The sequence below is a fragment of the Nicotiana tabacum genome, chromosome 15, assembly GCF_000715075.1.
Source record: "Nicotiana tabacum cultivar K326 chromosome 15, ASM71507v2, whole genome shotgun sequence".
NCBI classification, from domain to species: domain Eukaryota; kingdom Viridiplantae; phylum Streptophyta; class Magnoliopsida; order Solanales; family Solanaceae; genus Nicotiana; species Nicotiana tabacum.
The window spans coordinates 81,687,797-81,709,350 of NC_134094.1; the positions used below are offsets into that span (position 1 = coordinate 81,687,797).

The 21,554-nt window shown below is 37.3% G+C and overlaps 1 protein-coding gene across 1 annotated transcript; it reads left to right on the plus strand.

Moving 5' to 3' along the window:
- Positions 1–3,491: 3,491 nt before the first annotated feature.
- LOC107799472 (putative auxin efflux carrier component 1b) lies at positions 3,492–7,149 on the plus strand. The gene is made up of 6 exons (XM_016622595.2): positions 3,492–5,046; positions 5,620–5,881; positions 5,961–6,046; positions 6,136–6,293; positions 6,402–6,478; positions 6,795–7,149. Exons 1-6 carry the CDS (start codon positions 3,918–3,920, stop codon positions 6,859–6,861), a joined length of 1,779 nt encoding a protein of 592 aa, XP_016478081.1. The 5' UTR covers positions 3,492–3,917; the 3' UTR covers positions 6,862–7,149.
- Positions 7,150–21,554: the final 14,405 nt, after the last annotated feature.

Consider the following 21,554-nt stretch of genomic DNA (forward strand, 5'->3'; position numbering starts at 1 on the left):
AAAAGCTTGGCCAATTATCAAAGATGAAGTTACTGAAGCTGTCCTGGAGTTCTTTGCTACTGGAAAACTATACAGAGCTATAAACTGTACAACCATTACCTTAGTTCCTAAGATTAATAAGCCAAAAACTGTTAAGGAATTCAGGCCAATTGCTTGTTGCACTATGATATATAAATTGATCTCTAAGATTATGGCATCAAGAATGCAAGGAATAATCAGTACAATTATCAATGAAGCCCAGGCAAGATTTATACCTAAGAGGAGGATTGCAGATAACATAATTTTGGCACATGAGTTGGTGAAGGCCTATTCTAGAAAGAACATCTCTCCTCGTTGCATGATAAAGATTGATTTACAGAAAGCCTATGATTATGTTGAATGGCCATATGTGAAGCAAGCTATGGAAGAATTGGGGCTTCCTCAATTGTTCATCTCTTGGGTCATGTAGTGCATCCAAATAGTCAACTATTTTATTATTGTTAATGGCGAGCCAATAGAACCATTCAATGTTGCTAAGGGTTTGAGGCATGGTGATCCAATGCCACCCTTCTTATTTACTATATCAATGGAATATTTGAGCAGGAACCTGACTAACCTCAAGATTGTGAAAAAGTTTAAGTATCACCCTAGATGTGCCAAACTAGGGATCACACACCTAAGTTTTGTTGATGATTTACTGTTATTTGCCAGAGGAGATTTGAAATCAATACAAGCAATCAACAAAAATTCTATCAGTTCATCCAAGTTTCTGGGCTACAAGCATATCTCAACAAGAGTGAAGCCTACTTTGGGGGGAGGGGGGGAGGGTTACTACAGATAATAGACAACAAATTCTACAGTATTTGGACCTTTATGCTGGAGAATTACCTTTCAAATAACTAGGTGTACCTTTGTCTACCAAGAAGCTAAGTGTTCTTCAATGGCAACCTCTTATTGACAAAATGACTGTCAGAATTACTTTTTGGACTGCGAAGACCTTATCTTATGTTGGGAGGGTGCAGTTAGTTCAAAGTGTGTTGTTTGGTATACAAGCTTTCTGGGCACAACTGTTTATATTACCAACAAAAGTGATCAAGATTGTAGAGGGATTATGCAGGTCTTATATATAGTCGGGGGTTAATGAAATCACAAAAAAGGCATTGGTTGCATGGGACAAAGTATGTTTACCTAAAGCTGGGGGTGGTCTCAATATCACCAATATGAAGTTATGGAACAAAACAACCATTGTAAAAATCTGTTGGGACTTAGTACACAAATAAGACAAACTATGAATTCGATGGTTTCATACATATTATATCAAAAGTCAGCAGATTAATACAATGCAATACCATAGCAAGTTTGCTGGATGGTGAGAAAAGTGATAGAGGCAAATGAGATACTGGCAAATAGACAATTTAAGCAAACTCACAAAAAAAGCTTGATTAGACAAATCTACTTATATTGGCTTGGAGATTACAGCAGGGTGGAATGGAAGAGCTTAATGTTCAATAATGCAGCACGACCAAAAGCAAGGTTTACAATGTGGCTTATGATGCATGGAAGATTGATGACTTGTGATAGACTGAGCAAGTTGGGGATTAATGTTGATATTCAATGTGTGTTATGCAGCAGGCAAGAGGAAACGAGAGATCACTTATTCATGCAGTGTGAATACACCAAGCAAATTTGGAGTAAACTCTGCCACTGGATACAAACACAATATTTGGGACCTATAGATTGATAGCAATTTACACAGTGGGCAATTCAATGTGCTAGAGGAAAATCACAACGAGTACAGATCTTCAAAGTTGTGTATGCAGAAGCAGTTCATCAAATATGGATTGAAAGGAACAATCGAATTTTTGAGCAAAAGAATCGAGTGTGGGAGCAGAATGCGAAGGAAGTAGCTTATGTTTGTAGTGTTCGAGTAACTCCTAGGAATAAGTCTTTTTTACATAGCTTATGTTTCTAGGAAGTAGAGTATGATGTGTCCAGAGATTGATAGCAAGCTGTGTTAGCTTTGCTATGGCTTTGTAATTGATACTTGGTGATTAATAAAATAAGTTAGTTACCAAAAAAAAAAATTATAACAAGCCAATACTACTAAAAGAAGTAAATTGGAACCATAAATATAACAAAATTTTAAAATCCAAAAAAAAGTTAATATATTTTAAATTCTAGAATAATAACATAATTACGCTAAATGAAGAAATCAATTACATGGAATCAGAAGAAGTAAAAGTAGAAAAATAAATGATAAATAATGTATAAAGAAAAATATATTTTAAAATTAAAAAAGAAATTAAAAAGTAAAAATCAAATAAAAACTTAAAATGAAAAGAAATTAAAATAATGGAAATAAAAATTTATAAAGAAAATAAATTAATTAAAAAGTAACCTTGTATTTTTTATCTAGGACAAAATCAGAAAAAGAGAGTGAAAAACGGAAATGTTGGCTCCTCATAGAAAAGTTTGCTTTTTCATCCGACAACAGTAAAAGTTAGAAATATTCTAAGGTATGAGTCATAAAGGCTGTCAAAAAAATAGGTTAAGTAGTAATCCATCTAATAATTTACAGAAAAAAAAAGTGGTGAGAATCTTTTTACAAAAGGGCTCTTTATCTTCCTCTTCTTTCCTTTTCTCTGGAATGCTGGTTGGTCTTTTCCTTATCATTTGAGATCGGAGAATGAGAGCTGATGTTGCTTCCCAATTTTTATTTTTATTTTTTTGTGTCTTCTTTAATTAACTAATTCCATCAGTACCAGAAAATACCATAAAATTTTCAAACATAATTTTTAAAATTTCCAAATATCATAAACATTCTTGAAAAATCCTGATGTTACATTATGTGTAATATGCGTATGTAGATTGAATAAAAATGTATATAATTTTATTGAAGTGACAACAGTAAACAATGCATACAGGTTTTTGATTAAATATATTTCTCTGCTTTATATTTTCCTTTTCTTTTGTTTGGGTTTTAAGAGAAACGGGAATTTACATATTTATCACCACAAGAGTTGCAGTGGAATTAATAAGATTTTTCTACTATTAATTAGAAATTTCGAATTCGAGTTAATTTTTTTTTTGTATTTTATTTTTTAAAGAATCTTATGCAGCACGAATTTGAATTGATTGGAACTCAATAGTGGCATTTAGCTTGCATTTGGACATAGATTTGATTGAAACTTGAAAAAATAATTTTTGAAATTGTGTTAGAAAATAATTTTTGATAATTAAAATTGTGTTTGAACATGCATTTTATTTGAAAAAGAAGTTGAAGTTTTGTGAGTGGGGGAAAATTTTTTTTAATCTAAAAACGGTCTTAAATCAATTTTTGAGAATTTTAAAAAAAATTATTTTTTTAAAAAACTGATCATATTTTATGAACAAATAATATTTTTGATTTTTTTTTGAAAGAGTAGCCAAAATCTATAGCTAAACTAGAGCTTAATACCAAGTGAGAAATAAAAAAACATAATCATCCATAAAATATGAAAATGTCTTTCTGAATTCTGGGTAAGAGAAGGTCTCTCTCTCATCATGAAAAGACTTGCATACAAAAAAAAAAGCTTTTAAAGGACCTGAGCTTTTACTTCTTTGTCTGCCTTTTAATTCCCATAAATAAATATATCATATCACTTCTGTCATTTCCCACAAAAACCTCTTCCTTTTATTTACTTCTCATTCTCCTTTTAAAGTTTAAACTCAGCCAAAAATCAGTAGTAGGAGTAGTAGCTCTTTTTAAGCTGCAGTTTTCTTGAGAGAAGAACAGAGGGGTTATTGAGGGCAACTTTGGATCTTTTTCATTTTCTTTCATTGAATACAAAACCCCATATGTGTTTTGTGATCAAAGCCATTTTCTGATCTGTGCCTTTTGTTTTGTGAACAAAAAAAGTTTTGAGTCTTTTTGCTGAGTTTCATCAGTTAAGAAAAAAATGATATCACTTTCAGACCTTTACCATGTTCTCACTGCTGTAGTTCCACTTTATGTAGCAATGATCTTAGCTTATGGTTCAGTAAAATGGTGGAAAATCTTCACCCCAGATCAATGTTCAGGGATCAATAGATTTGTTGCTCTTTTTGCTGTTCCATTGCTATCTTTTCACTTCATTGCTTCCAACAATCCTTATGCAATGAACTACAGGTTCATTGCTGCTGACACTCTTCAAAAAGTCATAGTCCTTTTTGTTCTAGCCATTTGGTCAAGAATGAGTTCAAGAGGTTCCCTTGAATGGTCAATTACTTTGTTCTCTCTTTCCACTTTACCAAACACTTTAGTTATGGGAATCCCTTTGTTAAAAGGTATGTATGGTGAAGCCTCAGGAAGTTTAATGGTCCAAATTGTGGTGCTTCAATGTATCATTTGGTACACTTTGATGCTTTTCTTGTTTGAATATAGAGGTGCAAGAATGCTTATTGCAGAACAGTTTCCTGATACTGCAGGGGATATTATTTCCTTTAAAGTGGATTCTGATATTATTTCATTAGATGGGAAAGAACCATTAGAAACTCAAGCTGAAGTTGGTGAAGATGGGAAACTTCATGTTACTGTTAGAAAATCAACTAGTTCAAGGTCTGAAATTTTTTCAAGAAAATCACATGGTGGTCTTAATTCTGGTCTTTCATTAACCCCTAGACCATCAAACTTAACCAATGCTGAGATTTATTCATTACAATCTTCAAGAAATCCAACTCCTAGAGGTTCTAGCTTTAACCACACTGATTTCTACTCAATGGTGAATGGTAAAAATGCAAATATGAGTCCTAGGACATCAAATTTTGGGAACTTTGGATTTGATGAGGAGAGTGGAAATGCTGGATTTGGGAGAGGAAATGGGGTTTATGGACAGGGAAATGCAGGGTACCCTGCTCTTACTAATGCCGGAATATTTTCTCCGGCAACCGGACCGGTGACCAAGAAGAAAGCTAATGGTGCAGAAGGTGGAAAAGATCTTCACATGTTTGTTTGGAGTTCAAGTGCTTCACCTGTATCTGAAGGAGGGATTCATGTCTTTAGGGGAGGTGACTATGGCAATGAGCTTGGAGTTGGAGCTCACCCAAAGGGTAAATGCTCATTTTCACTATGAAAATATACCATGTTTCCACCTTTTTTAAATTTGTTTGGTTTATTTTGGATATATGCATAATATTGTGTTTCTTGTTGTTGCTATTTCTATTTTCTGATGCAACTAGATAGATTTGTGTTTGATGAAATATGTTGTTATACATAAGATTCTTCTATTGTTAGCTTGTGATGGGTTGAAGGGTTAGTTTGTTAAGTCCTTTTGCCTTATTGGTTTTTTTTTCTTTTATTAGTTTCTTGTTTCAGGCATAAGTTTGGCGCCTTGCATATCCAATTCCTGAAATTATGGTCATATTTTTGTCTTCTCATGAGACAGACATGCTTGTATTACTTTTGTCATCTCATGTTGCATAGGAAATTGGTTGAGTTTGTATTTTAGCACCCCATTTCCTTGATCATGTCTGGCGATTTTTAGTCAATCAGTAACTATGCCTGAATCTAAATTAGCTAGATTAGTTATATGAATCATTTGTATCCTTGTCCATTTCATTTTAGTACTAACTTCAATTATCTAGGTGTTCTTATTGATTGATTGTTTTATGTCCTCGAATTAGATTACGATGAATTTGGGCGAGAAGAGTTCACGTTCGGGAACAAACAGAACCTGAATGGAAATGAAGGGCCGGTGCTATCGAAGATTGGCTCCACAACCGAGCTCCGTCCCAAGATTGCTCAAGAAGAGATCAAGGCTACTGCCCTGCCACCTGCTAGTGTTATGACTAGGCTCATTTTGATTATGGTGTGGCGAAAACTTATTAGGAACCCGAACACTTACTCCAGCATCATTGGCCTCACTTGGTCATTGGTCTCGTTCAAGTATGAGTATACCAAAAATTACCTTAATTTGTACCGCATTCCCTATAGTTAGACTCGTGACTAATCCCAATTGTTGCAGGTGGAATGTTCAAATGCCTGCGATTATAGCAAAATCAATATCGATTCTTTCTGATGCTGGCCTTGGAATGGCAATGTTTAGTCTTGGTATGTTTGTGTTATAACAATTACAAATCCTTACATGAACTTCCCTTCATGTTAATGTTTTGAATGGATTTTCTTCTTGTAAACTGCAGGTTTGTTCATGGCATTATCACCTAGAATTATTGCCTGTGGGAATACAGTTGCTGCTTTCTCAATGGGTGTGAGATTTCTCACTGGTCCTGCAGTCATGGCTGCTGCCTCCATTGCTGTTGGTCTACGAGGCGTGCTCTTGCATATTGCTATTGTTCAGGTAAAAGAATCTTTATTGTGAAAACTATATACTGAAATTTGAAAAATAACAGTCTATATTGCCACCACTCATATGACTGATAATTTTGTAAAACTTTCATTTTTTCAGGCAGCTCTACCTCAGGGAATTGTTCCATTTGTCTTTGCCAAGGAATATGGTGTCCATCCTGCTATATTGAGCACAGGGTGAGGCCTCAAAATACTACTCCCTCCGTTTCAATTTATATGTCCGTTCCAAAAAGAATGACACACTTCTACAATTGAAAATAATTTAACTTTAAACTCTTCATTTTATCCTTAATGAAAAACTTAGACCATAAGTTTCAAAAGTATATTTTTCTCTTAAACTCCGTAACTAGTCAAACAACCCATTTAAATTGAAACTAAGGGAGTACCTATTTTATCTTGAATGTAAATCTAGAGATCTTGCCTAAAAACTTTAAAATGTTGTTGAATATTTTGGTTTTTTTAATGCCTATTAAACTTTTTGTGATAATTGCAGGGTTATATTTGGGATGTTGGTAGCTCTTCCTATCACTTTGGTTTACTACATTTTGTTGGGGCTTTGAAGCTGATCAAGCACTAAGCTGCTGAAGTTTTTGTAAAGGAAAAGTTAAAGACCCTTTTGCCATCGGGTTTTTTTTGGCTTTCTAACAGAAAGTGAAAAAGAGGGAGAGACAAGAATGAAAGCAAAGTGGAATTGTGAATGGTTCATTGTTGGGCACAGCCAATAGAGGAATTTTAGTTGAATTCTTTTGTTGTCTCTTTGTCCTCTTTTCCACTTTTGAACTTTGTGCTATTCTAGGCCTACATGTCTTTTGTTCTTTTCCATGAAGAAAGTTGAAGTTCATTTGCTATTTTAGGTGCCATTGTCTCTCTTTTAACTTTTTGAAGGTTTCAAAAAGATACTACTAACCTAAATATTTCTGTGGGAAATGGGATGCTTTTCTTATTTATTTATTTTCATTCGCATGGTTAATGTGCTTATTAAGTGGAAAAAATATATTGGACATTACTTTTTAAGTGTTTAGTCTGCTTGTTTGGTTGCTTTTTGACTTGTCCTTTGTTTTGGAATGGTAGCGAAGAGGGGAAAACTCTTTAGAATTAGTTGTTCACTTTCGACTCTTCCGTCGCTTAACAAATAATAAAAATAAAGTGTATAATTTATCATGATAGTCATACTAATTAATATTTAGTATTTAATGAATTTAAAAAATAATTTAGAATAAATAATTAATACTAAGGGCAAAACATGAAAAGTAAATTATATTTTCTTGATATGTGAAAATTGATAAGTAAAAATAAAAATTTATTTTTAGAATATTTGACAATAAAAAGTAGGGGTGTTCATGGTTATTTTTTTCCTAAAAAGAAATCAAACCAAGTAAGTCGATTTTTCAAATATTGGAGAACCAAAACAATTAAATCGATTTTATATCGATTCAGGTTTTGTCGGTTTTTTGGTTATTTATCTGTTATTTTCTTAAATATGAACATACATTACGAAACACATATTCCCTGCTACATTTTCAACGTAACATACCCAAACCAATTGCCCTTTGAAAATTTATCATTACCAAGATGTATTGATGATGATTGAATCAAATAGTGATGAATAATTTAATTACTCAATTAAAATTGATTATTTTAAACAAATAATAAATTCTTGTACTTAGCAAAAAAAAAACTACCATTCAAACTAGAATGTAAAAGCAAAAAATTAGATTATTATAATAACAAAGAACTAGACTAAAAATAAAAATAGCTAATTGTACCATAAAATTTTAAAAACTTTATATAAAAATATACATATATATAGGCATAAATAATAATTTAAATAGCTACTTCTATAATCGGTTTAGTTTGGTTATTTTTTTATTTAAAGCAAAATCAAATCAAATTTGATCGGTTTTTTAAATTCAAAAACAAAACAAAACCTAAAAAGTATCGGTTTTTTTGGTTGATTTTTCGGATTTTTATGAACATCCCTAATTAAAAGTGAACAGAGGGAGTAAATAAAATAAAAAATGAACGCATCACCAAAATCTTGAATAAACTATGAAAACTTCGATTCTGTAGTATTTTCCAAAGCAGTTATCATTTCTTTAAAAAAGAAAAAAGCAAAAGAAACTTTCAAATTTCTCTTTAGCTTACCAACTTGCAAGTACAGCTAACATTTATTGAGTTTTTCACTGTAAAGCATTATATTTTACTTTTTATAATGGCAAGGCATGTCCTGTGAACATAGCAAAAGAATAAGGAAACTGAAACTAAGTGAGAAAATAATTCTGAAAATGGAGGACCTTTTGATATAAAATATTTTATTATTCGGGACTATTTACATTAGTCAGATACATATATAGTGAATCGTAAAAGAAAAAAAAAAAGTGGTTGAACCTGCATGGTCACTATCATAATTGTTTGTCACTTTTTCTCCACTCCCAATTTTCTGTGAATCTAGAGTTTCAGGATTTTCTCAGAAAAAATTAATTTTGGAGGCTCTGAGTTCTGAATTATATTTACATAACTTGAAGAAGCAGAGATAAAATCCTATGTGCATTTAATTCTGTTTTTTGGTTTATCTCTGCCTCTTATTTTCCATAGACATTAAATAGTCCTATGTTTCCAAACAAGTGAACAACCTCTGTTTTCTTGACGGTACAAGTAAATGCTTGCACTAAATTACAACAACCGTGTCCCAACAACTAGCAACTAGGGCCACAAGTAATTGTAACAGCACAACCTATTACTTCTAGTAATGATGTTCACTTTAAAATTAGGATTTTATAACGGTCAAATGAGCAAGAGTCGGGGACTAATCCCGAAATTGTTAAGATGTTCGAAGAACTGATCAAACAAATAGAATCAGGAAAAAGGAGGATTGAGACGAACGATAAAAAAATAGAAACATATAACTCCAGGGTTGATCAGATCCCGGGGGCACCACCGATATTGAAGGGCTTAGATTCCAAAAGGTTCGTACAAAAGCCTTTCCCCCCAGGCGCGGCTCCTAAATCGATCCCAAAGAAGTTCCACATGCCCGAGATTCCTAAATATAGCAGAACTACCGACCCCAACGAACATGTTACCTCTTACACATGTGCCATTAAAGGGAAGGATCTAGAGGACGATGAAATCGAATCCGTATTATTGAAGAAATTCGGTGAAACCCTGTCAAAGGGAGCAATGATATGGTATCATAATTTACCATCTAATTCTATCGATGCTTTTGCTATGCTTGTAGATTCTTTCATAAAAGCACACGCTGGGGCCATAAAGGTCGAGACTAGGAAGTCAGACCTGTTCAAGGTAAGACAAAAGAATAACGATATGTTAAGGGAATTCGCATCTCGTTTCCAAATGGAACGAATGGATCTACCACCAGTCACAGACGATTGGGTTGTTCAGGCTTTCACTCAAGATTTCAACGAACGAAGTTCGATGGCTTCACGGCGGTTGAAGCATAACCTGATCGAATACCCAGCTATTACTTGGGCTGACGTGCATAATCGGTATCAATCAAAAATTAGAGTCAAAGACGATCAGTTGGTTTCTGGACCCGCTGTTAGAAGGGACATCAATCGAGAACAAGGGCCGATTAGGGACCGATACCGACCATATAGTGGAGACTACATGGTTAATGAATCGAGACGTAACCCTAGACAAGGCAATAAAAGAAGTGATCGAGCTCAAGGGTCTCGGGGGTTGAAGAACAGGAATGACTTCGATAGGCCTACCGCCCTACCAGAACTAAGGAAGCACCACAGTTATCGGAGTATAACTTCAGCATCGATGTGTCCACCATTATGTCTGCTATCGGACGCATCAAAGACACTAAATGACCTCGACCCATGCAGACTAATCCTGCCCAGAGGAACCCCAATCAAATGCACGAATATCATGGCATCCACTGCCACAGAACGGAAGATTGCATGCAGCTAAGAGAGGAGGTAGCATGGTTATTCAATAAAGGGCACCTTCGAAAATTTTTAAGTGACAGGGCCAAAAACCATTTTAAAAACAGGGATTTCGGTAGGAAAAACGAACAGGAAGAACCACATCACATCATCCACATGATCATAGGTGACGTCGATACCCCTCAAGGGCCGATGCTTAAACGCATTAAGACATCAATTATGAAAGAGAAGCGACCTCGAACTCATGACTACGCACCCATAGGAACCCTGTTCTTTAATGATGAAGATGCAGAAGGAGTCACGCGACCTCATAATAATGCAATGGTAATATCCGTACTTATGAATAAAACTAAAGTTAAGCATGTGTTAATTGATCCAGGTAGCTCGACCAACATTATTAGATCGAAGGTCGTAGAACTGCTCGGTATGTAGGACCAGGTCGTACCCATAACCCTGGTTCTAAACGGATTCAATATAGCATGTCAAACTACCAAAAGCGAGATAATTCGGCAGATAAACGTGGTCGAGACCATCTAAGAAATGAAGTTCCACGTAATCTAAGGCGATATAAGGAACAATACCATTTTTGGAAGGCCATGGATCCATAATATGAGAGATGTACCTTCAACCCTCCACTAGATTCTTAAATTCCCATATCAAAGGGAGTCAAAATAGTGTACGGAGAACAACCGCCCGTAAGAGAAATGTTTGTCGTCGAAGAAGCAATTCCGATATCCTCACCTTCATCAACAAAGGGGTCGGAATCAAAGGGGGAACGTGATGCCAAATAGCAATCACAGATGTCAGCTTCGACCCAACTAGAAAATCAGAAGATTGACGAAGATGATGAGCAAGGGATCCCTCGATCCTTCGTTATTCCAGATGATTTCGACTCTACCCAATCAACGGTTGAAGAACTAGAGCAAGTCATACTAATCGAATATCAGCCCGAACGAAAGGTATACCTCGGAACGGGATTAACCCCCAAACCCAGGAAAAAGCTTATTCAATTTCTTATTGATAACATAGATTGTTTTGCTTGGTCCCATTTAGACATAACAGGGATCCCACCGGATATAACGACGAATCGCCTAAGCCTGGACCCAAGGTTCAAACCGGTGAACCAAAAGAGAAGACCCCAGTCCAAGGTAAAGCATACATTTATAAAGGATGAGGTAACTAAACTTCTCAAAATTGGGTCCATTCGCGAGGTGAAATATCTCAAATGGCTAGCCAATGTAGTTGTAGTCCCTAAAAAAGGGAACAAACTTAGAATGTGTGTAGATTATAAGTATTTAAACAAGGCATACCCCAAAGATTATTTTCCACTGCCTAACATCGATCGTTTGATCGATGCCACGACAAGCCACGAGATCCTTACTTTTCTCGATGCCTATTCCGGGTATAATCAAATCCAAATGAACCCGGCGGACCGAGAAAAAACTTTATTTATCACCAAGTATGGAACATATTGTTATAATGTAATGCCCTTCGGGCTAAAAAATGCAGGAGCTACTTACCAACGCCTAGTAAATAAAATATTCGAGGAATAAATAGGTAAATCGATGGAAGTTTATATTGATGACATGTAAGTTAAGTCCCTGTGCGTAGAGGACCATTTGGTTCATTTATAGGAAACGTTCGAGATTTTAAGGAAATACAACATGAAGCTCAACTCCGAGAAATGTGCTTTCGGGGTCAGTTCGGGCAAGTTCCTTGGCTTTATGATATCGATTCGGGGAATCGAGATCGACCCCGATAAAATCAAGGCCATCGAAGATATCACCGCCGATAGTGTAAAAGCCATGCAAAAGCTAAGCAGATGGATAACTGCCTTAGGACGATTCATTTCGAGGTCGTCGGATCGAAGCCACCGATTTTTCTCTCTACTAAAAAAGAAGAACGATTTTGCCTGGACCCCGGAATGCCAACAAGCGTTAGAGGAATTGAAGCGATACCTATCGAGCCCACCATTGCTTCACACTCCAAAGGCAGACGAGAAACTTTGCTTGTACTTAGCAGTATCGAAAATCGCGATAAGTGGTGTCTAGTTCGAAAGGAGCTAGGTACGTAATTTTTCGTTTATTATATAAGTCGAACCTTAGGAGAAGCACAAACTAGATATCTACACTTAGAGAAATTGGCACTTGCTCTAATAAGCGCCTCTAGAAAGTTAAGACCATACTTTCAATGTCACCCCATATGCGTATTAACCACTTACCCACTTTGTAATATCTTGTACAAGCCCGAACTATCGGGCAGATTGGCCAAATGGGCTGTCAAACTCAGTGGGTACGATATCGAATATCAACCCTGGATGGCCATCAAGTCTCAAATTTTAGCGAACTTCGGGGCCTATTTTACGCTAATCCTCGTACTCAAAGTTGAAAAGGAACTCTTGTTAAAATCGGGTAAACCATCGTGAGTATGGACCCTCTTCACAGATGGTGCTTTGAATGTGAAGGGGTCCGGGCTAGGCATTATTTTGAAACCGCTCACGGGTAGCACTATTAGGCAATCTATCAAAACTTCTAGGTTAAATAACAATGTGGCCAAGTACGAGGCCATGATTGCAGGTCTCGATCTGGCTAAAAGCTTGGGGGCAGAAGTCATTGAAGCCAAGTGTGACTCTTTATTGGTGGTGAATCAAGTAAACAAAACCTTCGAAGTTCGAGAGGATAGAATGCAAAGGTATTTAGACAAACTGCAGGTATCTTTGCATCGTTTCAAGGAATGGACTTTATAGCATGTACCTCGAGAACAAAATAGTGAGGCCGATGCACTTGCAAATTTGGGATCATCGGTTGAGGAAGATGAGATCAGCTCGGGGACTGTCGTCCAATTCTTGAGATCCGTAATTGAGGAAGGTCACGCTGAGGTAAACTCCACAAGTCTAACCTGGGATTGGAGAATCAAATATATAGAATACTTCAAGGACAAGAAACTTCCATCGGACCCAAATGAGTCAAGAGCTCTACGCACAAAAGCTGCACAGTTCACCTTATCCAATGATGGGACGCTGTTTAGAAGGATGTTTGATGGTCCACTGGCAATATATTTGGGACCGGGAGATAGCAACTACATCCTACATGAGATTCACGAGGGCACTTGTGGAAATCATTCTGGTGCCGATTCATTAGTCCAAAAAATAATCAGAGCAGGATATTATTGGATCGATATGGACAAAGATGCAAAGGGGGTTCGTTCGAAAATGCGATAAATGTCAAAGACATTCACCCATGATTCATCAGCCCGGGGAACTTCTCCACTCGGTCTTATCTCCTTGGCCTTTTATGAAATGGGAAATGGACATCGTCGGCCCTCTCCCATCGGCCCCAGGTAAGGCTCAGTTTATTTTGTTTATGACTGATTATTTCTCTAAATTGGTTAAAGCACAGGCTTTCGAGAAAGTCAGAGAAAATGAGGTAATAGACTTTATTTGGGACCACATCATATGTCGGTTCGGGATGCCATCCGAAATTGTATGTGACAATGGAAAGCAATTCATCGGAAGCAAAGTAACCAAATTTCTCGAAGACCACAAAATCAAAAGGATCCTATCAACACCTTATCATCCCAACGGAAACGGACAGGCTGAATCGACCAACAGAACCATCATCCAAAATATTAAGAAAAGATTAACTGACGCTAAAGAAAGATGGAGATAAATACTACCCGAAGTCGTATGGGCTTACTGCACAACATCAAAATCGAGCACCGGGGCGACACCATTCTCGTGGGTTTATGGCACCGAAGCTCTTATCCCGGTTGAGGTCGGGGAACCTAGCATCATTTTTCGATATGCAACAAATGAATCGAATAAAGAGATGATGAACACGAGCCTAAAATTATTGGACGAAAAATGAGAAACAGCTCTCGTCCGATTAGCTGCCCAAAAAATAGTGGATCGAAAGGTATTATAATCGAAGAACCAATCTTCGATATTTTAAAATCGGGCTTAGTGCTAAGGAAAGTAACCCTCAACACCCGAAATTCAAGTGAAGGAAAATTGGGTCTGAACTGGGAAGGACCGTATCAGGTCCTCGAAATCGCCGGTAAAGGAACCTATAAGCTCGGTATAATAAACGACAAGCAACTACCAAAAAATTGGAATGTGTCGAACCTAAAACGATACTACTGTTAAGGTACAACCTCCAATGTCTATTTATATTTCGAAATTAACCCTTGCAGGTGTTCGATCAAAAACAGGAATGGATTATTCGGCTCGAAGCCTTCAGGCCTGAAAGCACGCATTGCACTCTTTTTTCCTTTGACCGGTTTTTGTCCCAAATGGGTTTTTTCGGCAAGGTTTTTAATGAGGCAACCATTGATCATGCTAACTTAGCATGATTCAACAACATCCGAGGGCTCTCTACAATCAACCTTGAATACTGGGGGGCATTGCCCTCAAATACATCAAGTTTGATTATCAAGTTCGAAACAAGAAAGTTACTTCATGACAACAGGGTTTTGATAGGAAAAATTGTAAGAGCCAAATGGTCAAAACGGACCATGATCATGTAGTTTGCTCGATCCCTGGTACAGAACATAGACACATGTATAATGACATAAACAGAATGTTTTACCCATATCTCATATCTCAGAATCCATCCTCTATTTCGTGATCTATTATGCAAATAGGCTTAAGCACCGACCATTACCCCATAAATCGGGGACTGCCAACCAAAAAATCAACGAGATCAAGTCCCACTAAGCCTACGGGCTACTTCACTTCGAGTTCGAGCACTCACTCACTTGACTACAAAACCTACGGGTTACTCTTATTTCGAGTTTAAGCAATCACTCACTCGACTACTAAGCCTACGGACTACTCTTATTTCAAGTTCGAGCAATCACTCACTCAACCACTAAGCCTACGGGCTACTATTATTTCGAGTTCGAGCAATCACTCACTAGACCACTAAGCCTACAGACTACTCTTATTTTGAGTTCGAGCAATCACTCACTCGACTACTAAGCCTACAGACTACTCTTATTTTGAGTTTGAGCAATCACTTACTAAACCACTAAGCTTAAGGGCTACTCTTATTTCGAGTTTGAGCAATCACTCACTCAACTAATAAGCCTACGGGCCACTATTTCGAGTTCCAGCAATCACTCACTCAACCACTAAGCCTACGGGATACTCTTATTTCGAGTTTGAGTAATCACTCACTCGACTACTAAGCCTACGGGATACTCTTTATTTCGAGTTCGAGCAATCACTCACTCGACCACTAAGCCTACGGGCTACTCTTATTTAGAGTTCGAGCAATCACTCACTCGACCACTATGCCTACATATTACTCTTATTACGAGTTCGAGCAATCATGCACTCAACCACTAAGCCTACGAGCTACTCTTATTCGAGTTCGAGCAATCAATCAATCACTCGACTACTAAGCCTACGGGCTACTCTTATTTCGAGTTCGAGCAATCACTCACTCGACCACTAAGCCTAAGGGCTACGTCATTTCGAGTTCGAGTTCGAGCAATCACTCACTCGACTATTGAGCCTAAGGGCTAATCTTATTTCGAGTTCGAGCAATCACTTACTCGACTATTAAAGGCCTACGGGCTACGATTACTTCTAGTTCGAGCAATCACTCACTCGGTTATAAAGACTATAAGATATGGCTTCGTTCAAATTGCCTAAAGCCTCAAACTTATGAAAACTTTCATAAGGCATGAATGAAAGAGAGTTTTCATAAGGCTTGACTGAAACAAAGTTTTCACAAGGCAGAGTATGAAACAAAGACAAATCGGGAAAGGAAAAGATCTTCATATATAAAAGTATTTACAAGGTCCGATCAGGACCATACACAAAAAAAAAGATCAAAAACAAAAAACCCTGAGGTTCCTGATTATCTCCGGGAGCAGCCTCTTCACCATCAAGCTCCTCCCCGCTCTCAGACCCGCTCCTACTATCATCATCATCATCATCGAAAGCCAGGGCTCCAGCTTCGGCTTCAAGTTCTTTAGCCTCTTTTATCTCTTCGGTAAGATCGAAACCTCAAGCATGGATTTCCTCGGGGGTCTCCCTCCGAGATTAGCATTTGGTGATTTTAGCAACCCAGTATGCTCGAGTTTGAGAGGTATCGATTTCCTTTCTTGCCTATACCTGAGCGGCCTCGGCATCGGCCTGATAGACAGCCACGAATGCATCCGCCTCGGCCTATACCTTTTCTGCTTCAACTCTGGCCTTAGCAAGTTCTGAAGCCAACAGGGTCTCGAGCTCCTCTATTTTCCTTGCTTGAACCGAGCTCCTATCCTTTATACCTTGAAGTTGACTTTTGGCCGATAATAATTGGGCCCGAACAGTTTCTTTTTCAGCAGCAAGGCGGTCCATGCCATCTTTCCATCCCATGGTCTCCGCCCTTATTATATCAACCTCCTCAAGAAGCTGCCCGATCATCTCGAGCTTCTGTTGCAACTGTGAGATCGAAATATTAGCCTCCGATCCTGAGTCAAGCCCATGAGTTTTTAAGATTAACATTACCTACTCAATCAAGTCGGTTTGGTCTTGGTGAGCCTTGGCCAACTCGGCTCGGAGCTCTCTGATTTCCTCTTCCATTTGCCCGCAGAGTAGTTTTAGGGCGTGTCTCTCTTCAGTGACCCTTCGGAGGTCGGCCTCGTACCAACTCATCTCACCTCGAGATCGAGAACATGCTTCTCGATGAACCACTGAGGCCTATGAAGGAAGAAGAAAATGAGTCAGAAAAGAAAAACAAACATAAAGGTGGTACCAATGAAGGGAATTAGAACATACCCGATTCATAGCTTGTTGCACTTCGTAGAAAAAGCCCGACACATCACTGGGGCTAGCAACATCCTCGATACTAGTAAACAAATCACGGAAGGGATCCTATCCTTCGTGTGATCAGCCTACCCCGAGGGTCCCCAAAGCTTGGGCTTCCCAAATCGCCCCTTTGGAAAAAGCGAGGAGAGTAGGCGAGTGGCTTGGGGCGTTCTCTTCGGTTCAGAGATGTTCAGGACCGGCCCCTTCAGATATATCCACCTTTTGTTGACTTCGGTGAGAGGCATCCTCGATCTCCAGCAATTCGGGGACTTTTCTATCCCCTCAGTTCGGGGCAGAGGCTCATAAACCACTATCGACAGAACTGCCTTTGGGGTGTCGACGGTTTTCTTCACTCGGGCCACCATTATGGACCCGTCATTTTCTTCTTCTTCTTCTTGGTCTTCATCCTTTAGACACCGAACTGACTCTTAGGTCAAAGGGATGGTATTCTTCCTCGGCTTATGAGCCGCCCTTGTCTTAGCTTGGGGATCCTCGGAAGTAGAGGCCCTTTTCCTCTTATGGTTCTTTGTCGGTTTCGGGACCAGGGCCGGCGTCTCTTTCTCACCAGACGGGGGCCTCAAAACCGCATCCTTGCTCAGGCCTACACACAAGAAAATTGGTTAAGTATATGGAGAACATTTCGTTCGAACTATCAAAGACATGAGGAAAAAGTTTACCATGATTTTTGGCCTCCCATCGACCCATTGACAAATCCCGCAACGAGCGCTCGGTGTATGTAGAGGTCGAAGCCAGGTCCCATACCCAGCTCTTAAGGTCAGGAACTGCACCGGGCATCCAAGGAACCACTGCATTGCAAAAGGGGACATCAGTGAGAAAGAAACAAGGAGGCAAAACAATATGATATAACAACAGAATTATACTTATGCTTCATGTTCCATTACTCGAGAAATGGCATTTTCTCGGCCGAAATTAGGTCCGAAGTCTTCACTCAAACAAACTTGCTCGAGAACAGCACCTTAGTAGCCCGACGTTGGAGTTTTAATAACCTACCTCGATAGAGGCAGGGGATGTACTGTCTAATGAGATGGTCGAGGGTAAAAGGCATCCCCTCGATCTTGTTCACGAAGAAGCGGATCAGAATACCAATCCACCAAAATGAAGGATGGATTTGGCCTAGGGTTATTTGGTATTGGCGGAAAAAATCGATAACGACGGGGTCGAGGGGGCCCAACATAAAAGGGTAAGTATACACACTTAAAAACCCTTTCATAAAAGTAGTGATATCTTCTTCAGGAGCCGGGATTATCACTTCTATTTTCTCCCAGTTACAATTCTTCCTCAGTTGCTCGAGGTGTCCCTTAGTTATCGAGCACATATATCTAGATACTGGTTTACATCGACCAGGAACCGACGAGGCTTTATCAACCCTAAAATCGGATGTAAGAACACACGCCCTAGGAACACACTCCTCAAGCCGTGGCTCCACCGGCGTTTTATCGACGGCAGGCTGTAAAAAAGAAGCTTTTTCTTTTTGAGGGACAGTTTTAGATATTTTCGCCATTTTTTATTTTAGAGATCAAAAACAGAAGGAAATGACAAATGTGTGGTGTTTTAAAAAGAGATTTTGCACTGAAAATCACAGAAGAAATATTTTGCAGTAATAATCACAGACTTACAGGTGAACTCAGAAGATACGAGAAAGAACTTAGAAAAATTTGGAGGTTGGAAGCGCAAAAGTGATGAATGTTAAAAAAAGGGGGCTATTTATAGGTTGAGCAACGACGACTCAACATCAGCAGTGGCCGACCACCGTCTGACATGCATTTAATGCCTTGGTAAACTGAACCGACAGTACAACTATCACGTACGTCATGGTTGGACTCGATAAAAACGTCGGTGTATATCTAATCGAGCCGTTGGGAAATCATATCGTTTCTCGCCACATCCTTCCCAAAAAACAAGGGTACTATCTGTATACTGTCAAAACCGTTTTCGACATTCATATGATTGGTGAAGATGGACGGATTAACGTCTTCATAATATCGAGGTGAGATTTGAAGAAGGCACGAACGAGCTTCGAGTTTCGGGGTCAGATTAAATACCGAGCTCGACGCCATTATTGAGCTCGAGTTCAAATCGAACTATGATGAGAAGCAACGGAACCGAGATTAAGGGCCAGATGCCAATCAATATCGAGCCCAAGTCAATACCGGACCCCGAGTTAATACCGAGCTCGAGCCCGCATCGAGCTCTTAGCCTGGAAACCGACCGATACCAAGTTCGATCAAGATCGAGGCAAGCGACAAGAGCCGTTACAGCCGAACTAAGAAAATGAATCCCCACGAAAATTAGGAAAATACTCATTTATCATAGGTTCTCCACTATGTATTTTTTATTATATCTAAAAGTAGGATCCCTCCACTATAAGAGGGATGACTATTATTTCTGTAGACCAAGTCATTAGTACACGGCAACTCAAATACTGTTGATACATTCCCATATTGAGAGGTTATCCTTTTTGAGCCTTATACATTGATTCATTTTGCTTATTCATAAATCCTTCCCTTTTTAGCTTCGTTTGTATTTCATTGTTCACGGTCAGTATTCAACATTTCTACTTTCTCTTACGATTTGTGTCAAGTTATACCACATACCCTTAGAACTACGTACAAATTTAACTCTATCCGTTTTTCGGATAAACAATATCCTTATTTTGAATTTGGTCCCAAATATGGCCTTCAGAATTGTCCCTCAATTATGAGAAATAGAACAAATTTTCCCTCAGTTTGAATTTAGTCTCAAATGTGTTCTTATAATGAGTGGACTAGCTCATATTTGCCCCTCAAAATTAACAATATTTATTTTCGATCAACCCTTTTATTTTAGGGTTAAAAATTTATTTGACTTCTATTTATAAAACAACAAGAGGAATAAAATAAAAGAAAAAAAACATGTATAAAAAATCTTTAGAAATACACATTAAAAGCAGGATTAGAGTAAAATATTTTATTTTGTTCAAAGGATAACTAATAATCTTTCTCTCGTTTAGTTTCTGTCTTTGTGAAGATCAATATTCTCTTGTCTATGCAATTGCAATTATATGCATAATTTAGCTCAAACGAAATAAAACTAATATTTTATAGATTTTGTTCATTGTGGCATAGCTGCAGACTTGTTGTTAAGTATACATAATAATTCTCTGCAATTTTTCGATTTACTTTTAATTATTTCTTATTGATTTACGAATTTTAGTTTGTATTTAGATTCTTGAAGATTATTTATTTATATCATAAAAATGATTAGTTTTCTAGAATTGTTGTTATGTTTAATTATTGTTAAATTTCAGGAGAGAAAATAATTTTAAATAGGAAAAAGATAAGAATCTGAAGAGCAATTAGATGTTTTCGGCGCTTTTAACTATTTTGGATCTGTGTAATTTTTATGGTAATAGCTTTTACAAAGATATATTGGTTTTAATATAATTGTCTTGCAATATGGTGCTCTATTTTAATATTAAAATATATTTTAAATGGGTAAAAATAAGAAGTTGAAAGTCGGTTAATTTCTCAGGGACAAATGTGAGCCAGTCCACTGATGATAAGGGCATATTCAGACCAAATTAAGTTAAACAAAAGACAAAATTGCTCTATTTTCGATAGTTAGAAAAACAAATCTGAACTAATCTACTAATGATAAAGACTATATTTGGGACCAAATTAAAAACAAGAGCAAATTTGCTCTATTTTCCCTATTGAAGGGTCTTTTTGGCCCTTTTCCCTTCAAAGATGTTTGTCTCAATTATTATTATTACTCATGTTGTTTATTTCGACCAAAGAAATGTATATATATAATTTTAGAAATTAATTATATTTTGCAATATTGCAAAATATATGAAAATTAATTAATACAAAAGAAAAGGAAGTTACTAACATGTGCTGGAATTAAATTGGTCGTTTCTTAGGGCTCATTTGGCAATAAAAAAAAATCATTTTTAACTTTTTTTTTTCGGAATCAGTATTTGACCATAAAATTCAAAATCCAACTTAAAGTTGAATTATAATTTTTTTAAAAATTTTAAAAACTCTAAAAAGCTATTTTTCACTCCAAATCACTTATAAAAATTCAGAAATAACTTCAAATTGTATTTATGTCCAAACACAACTCCAGTCTCCAAATATTTTTTTTATTTTTTTATTTTTAACTTTTCCCCGAAATTTCACAATTCTTATATATAAACGTCCACTTAGTCGTATGACTACTGCGTTATTATTTAGGTTGGGCTTTACTCGATTTGGTTAAAGGTGATTTTGGAGATACTTTTCCTATGAAAATTGATACAGTAAAATTTAAACTTACACTTATTAAACAAGAGACTTTCACCAATAGTAATATACCATACATGCATTTTTTTTGTTCGTCTTACTTGATTATGAATTTATTGTATCGCAAATCACAATGTGAGGTAATGTTATTATATTTTTGTTTGCCCCTAGTCTGCGAGGCTAGGTCGAGGTAGAGAACCCACCATGGTAGGTTTTTAACTCTCATTATTAGAGAGGATTCTATTTTCAAACCTCGGTTCCTA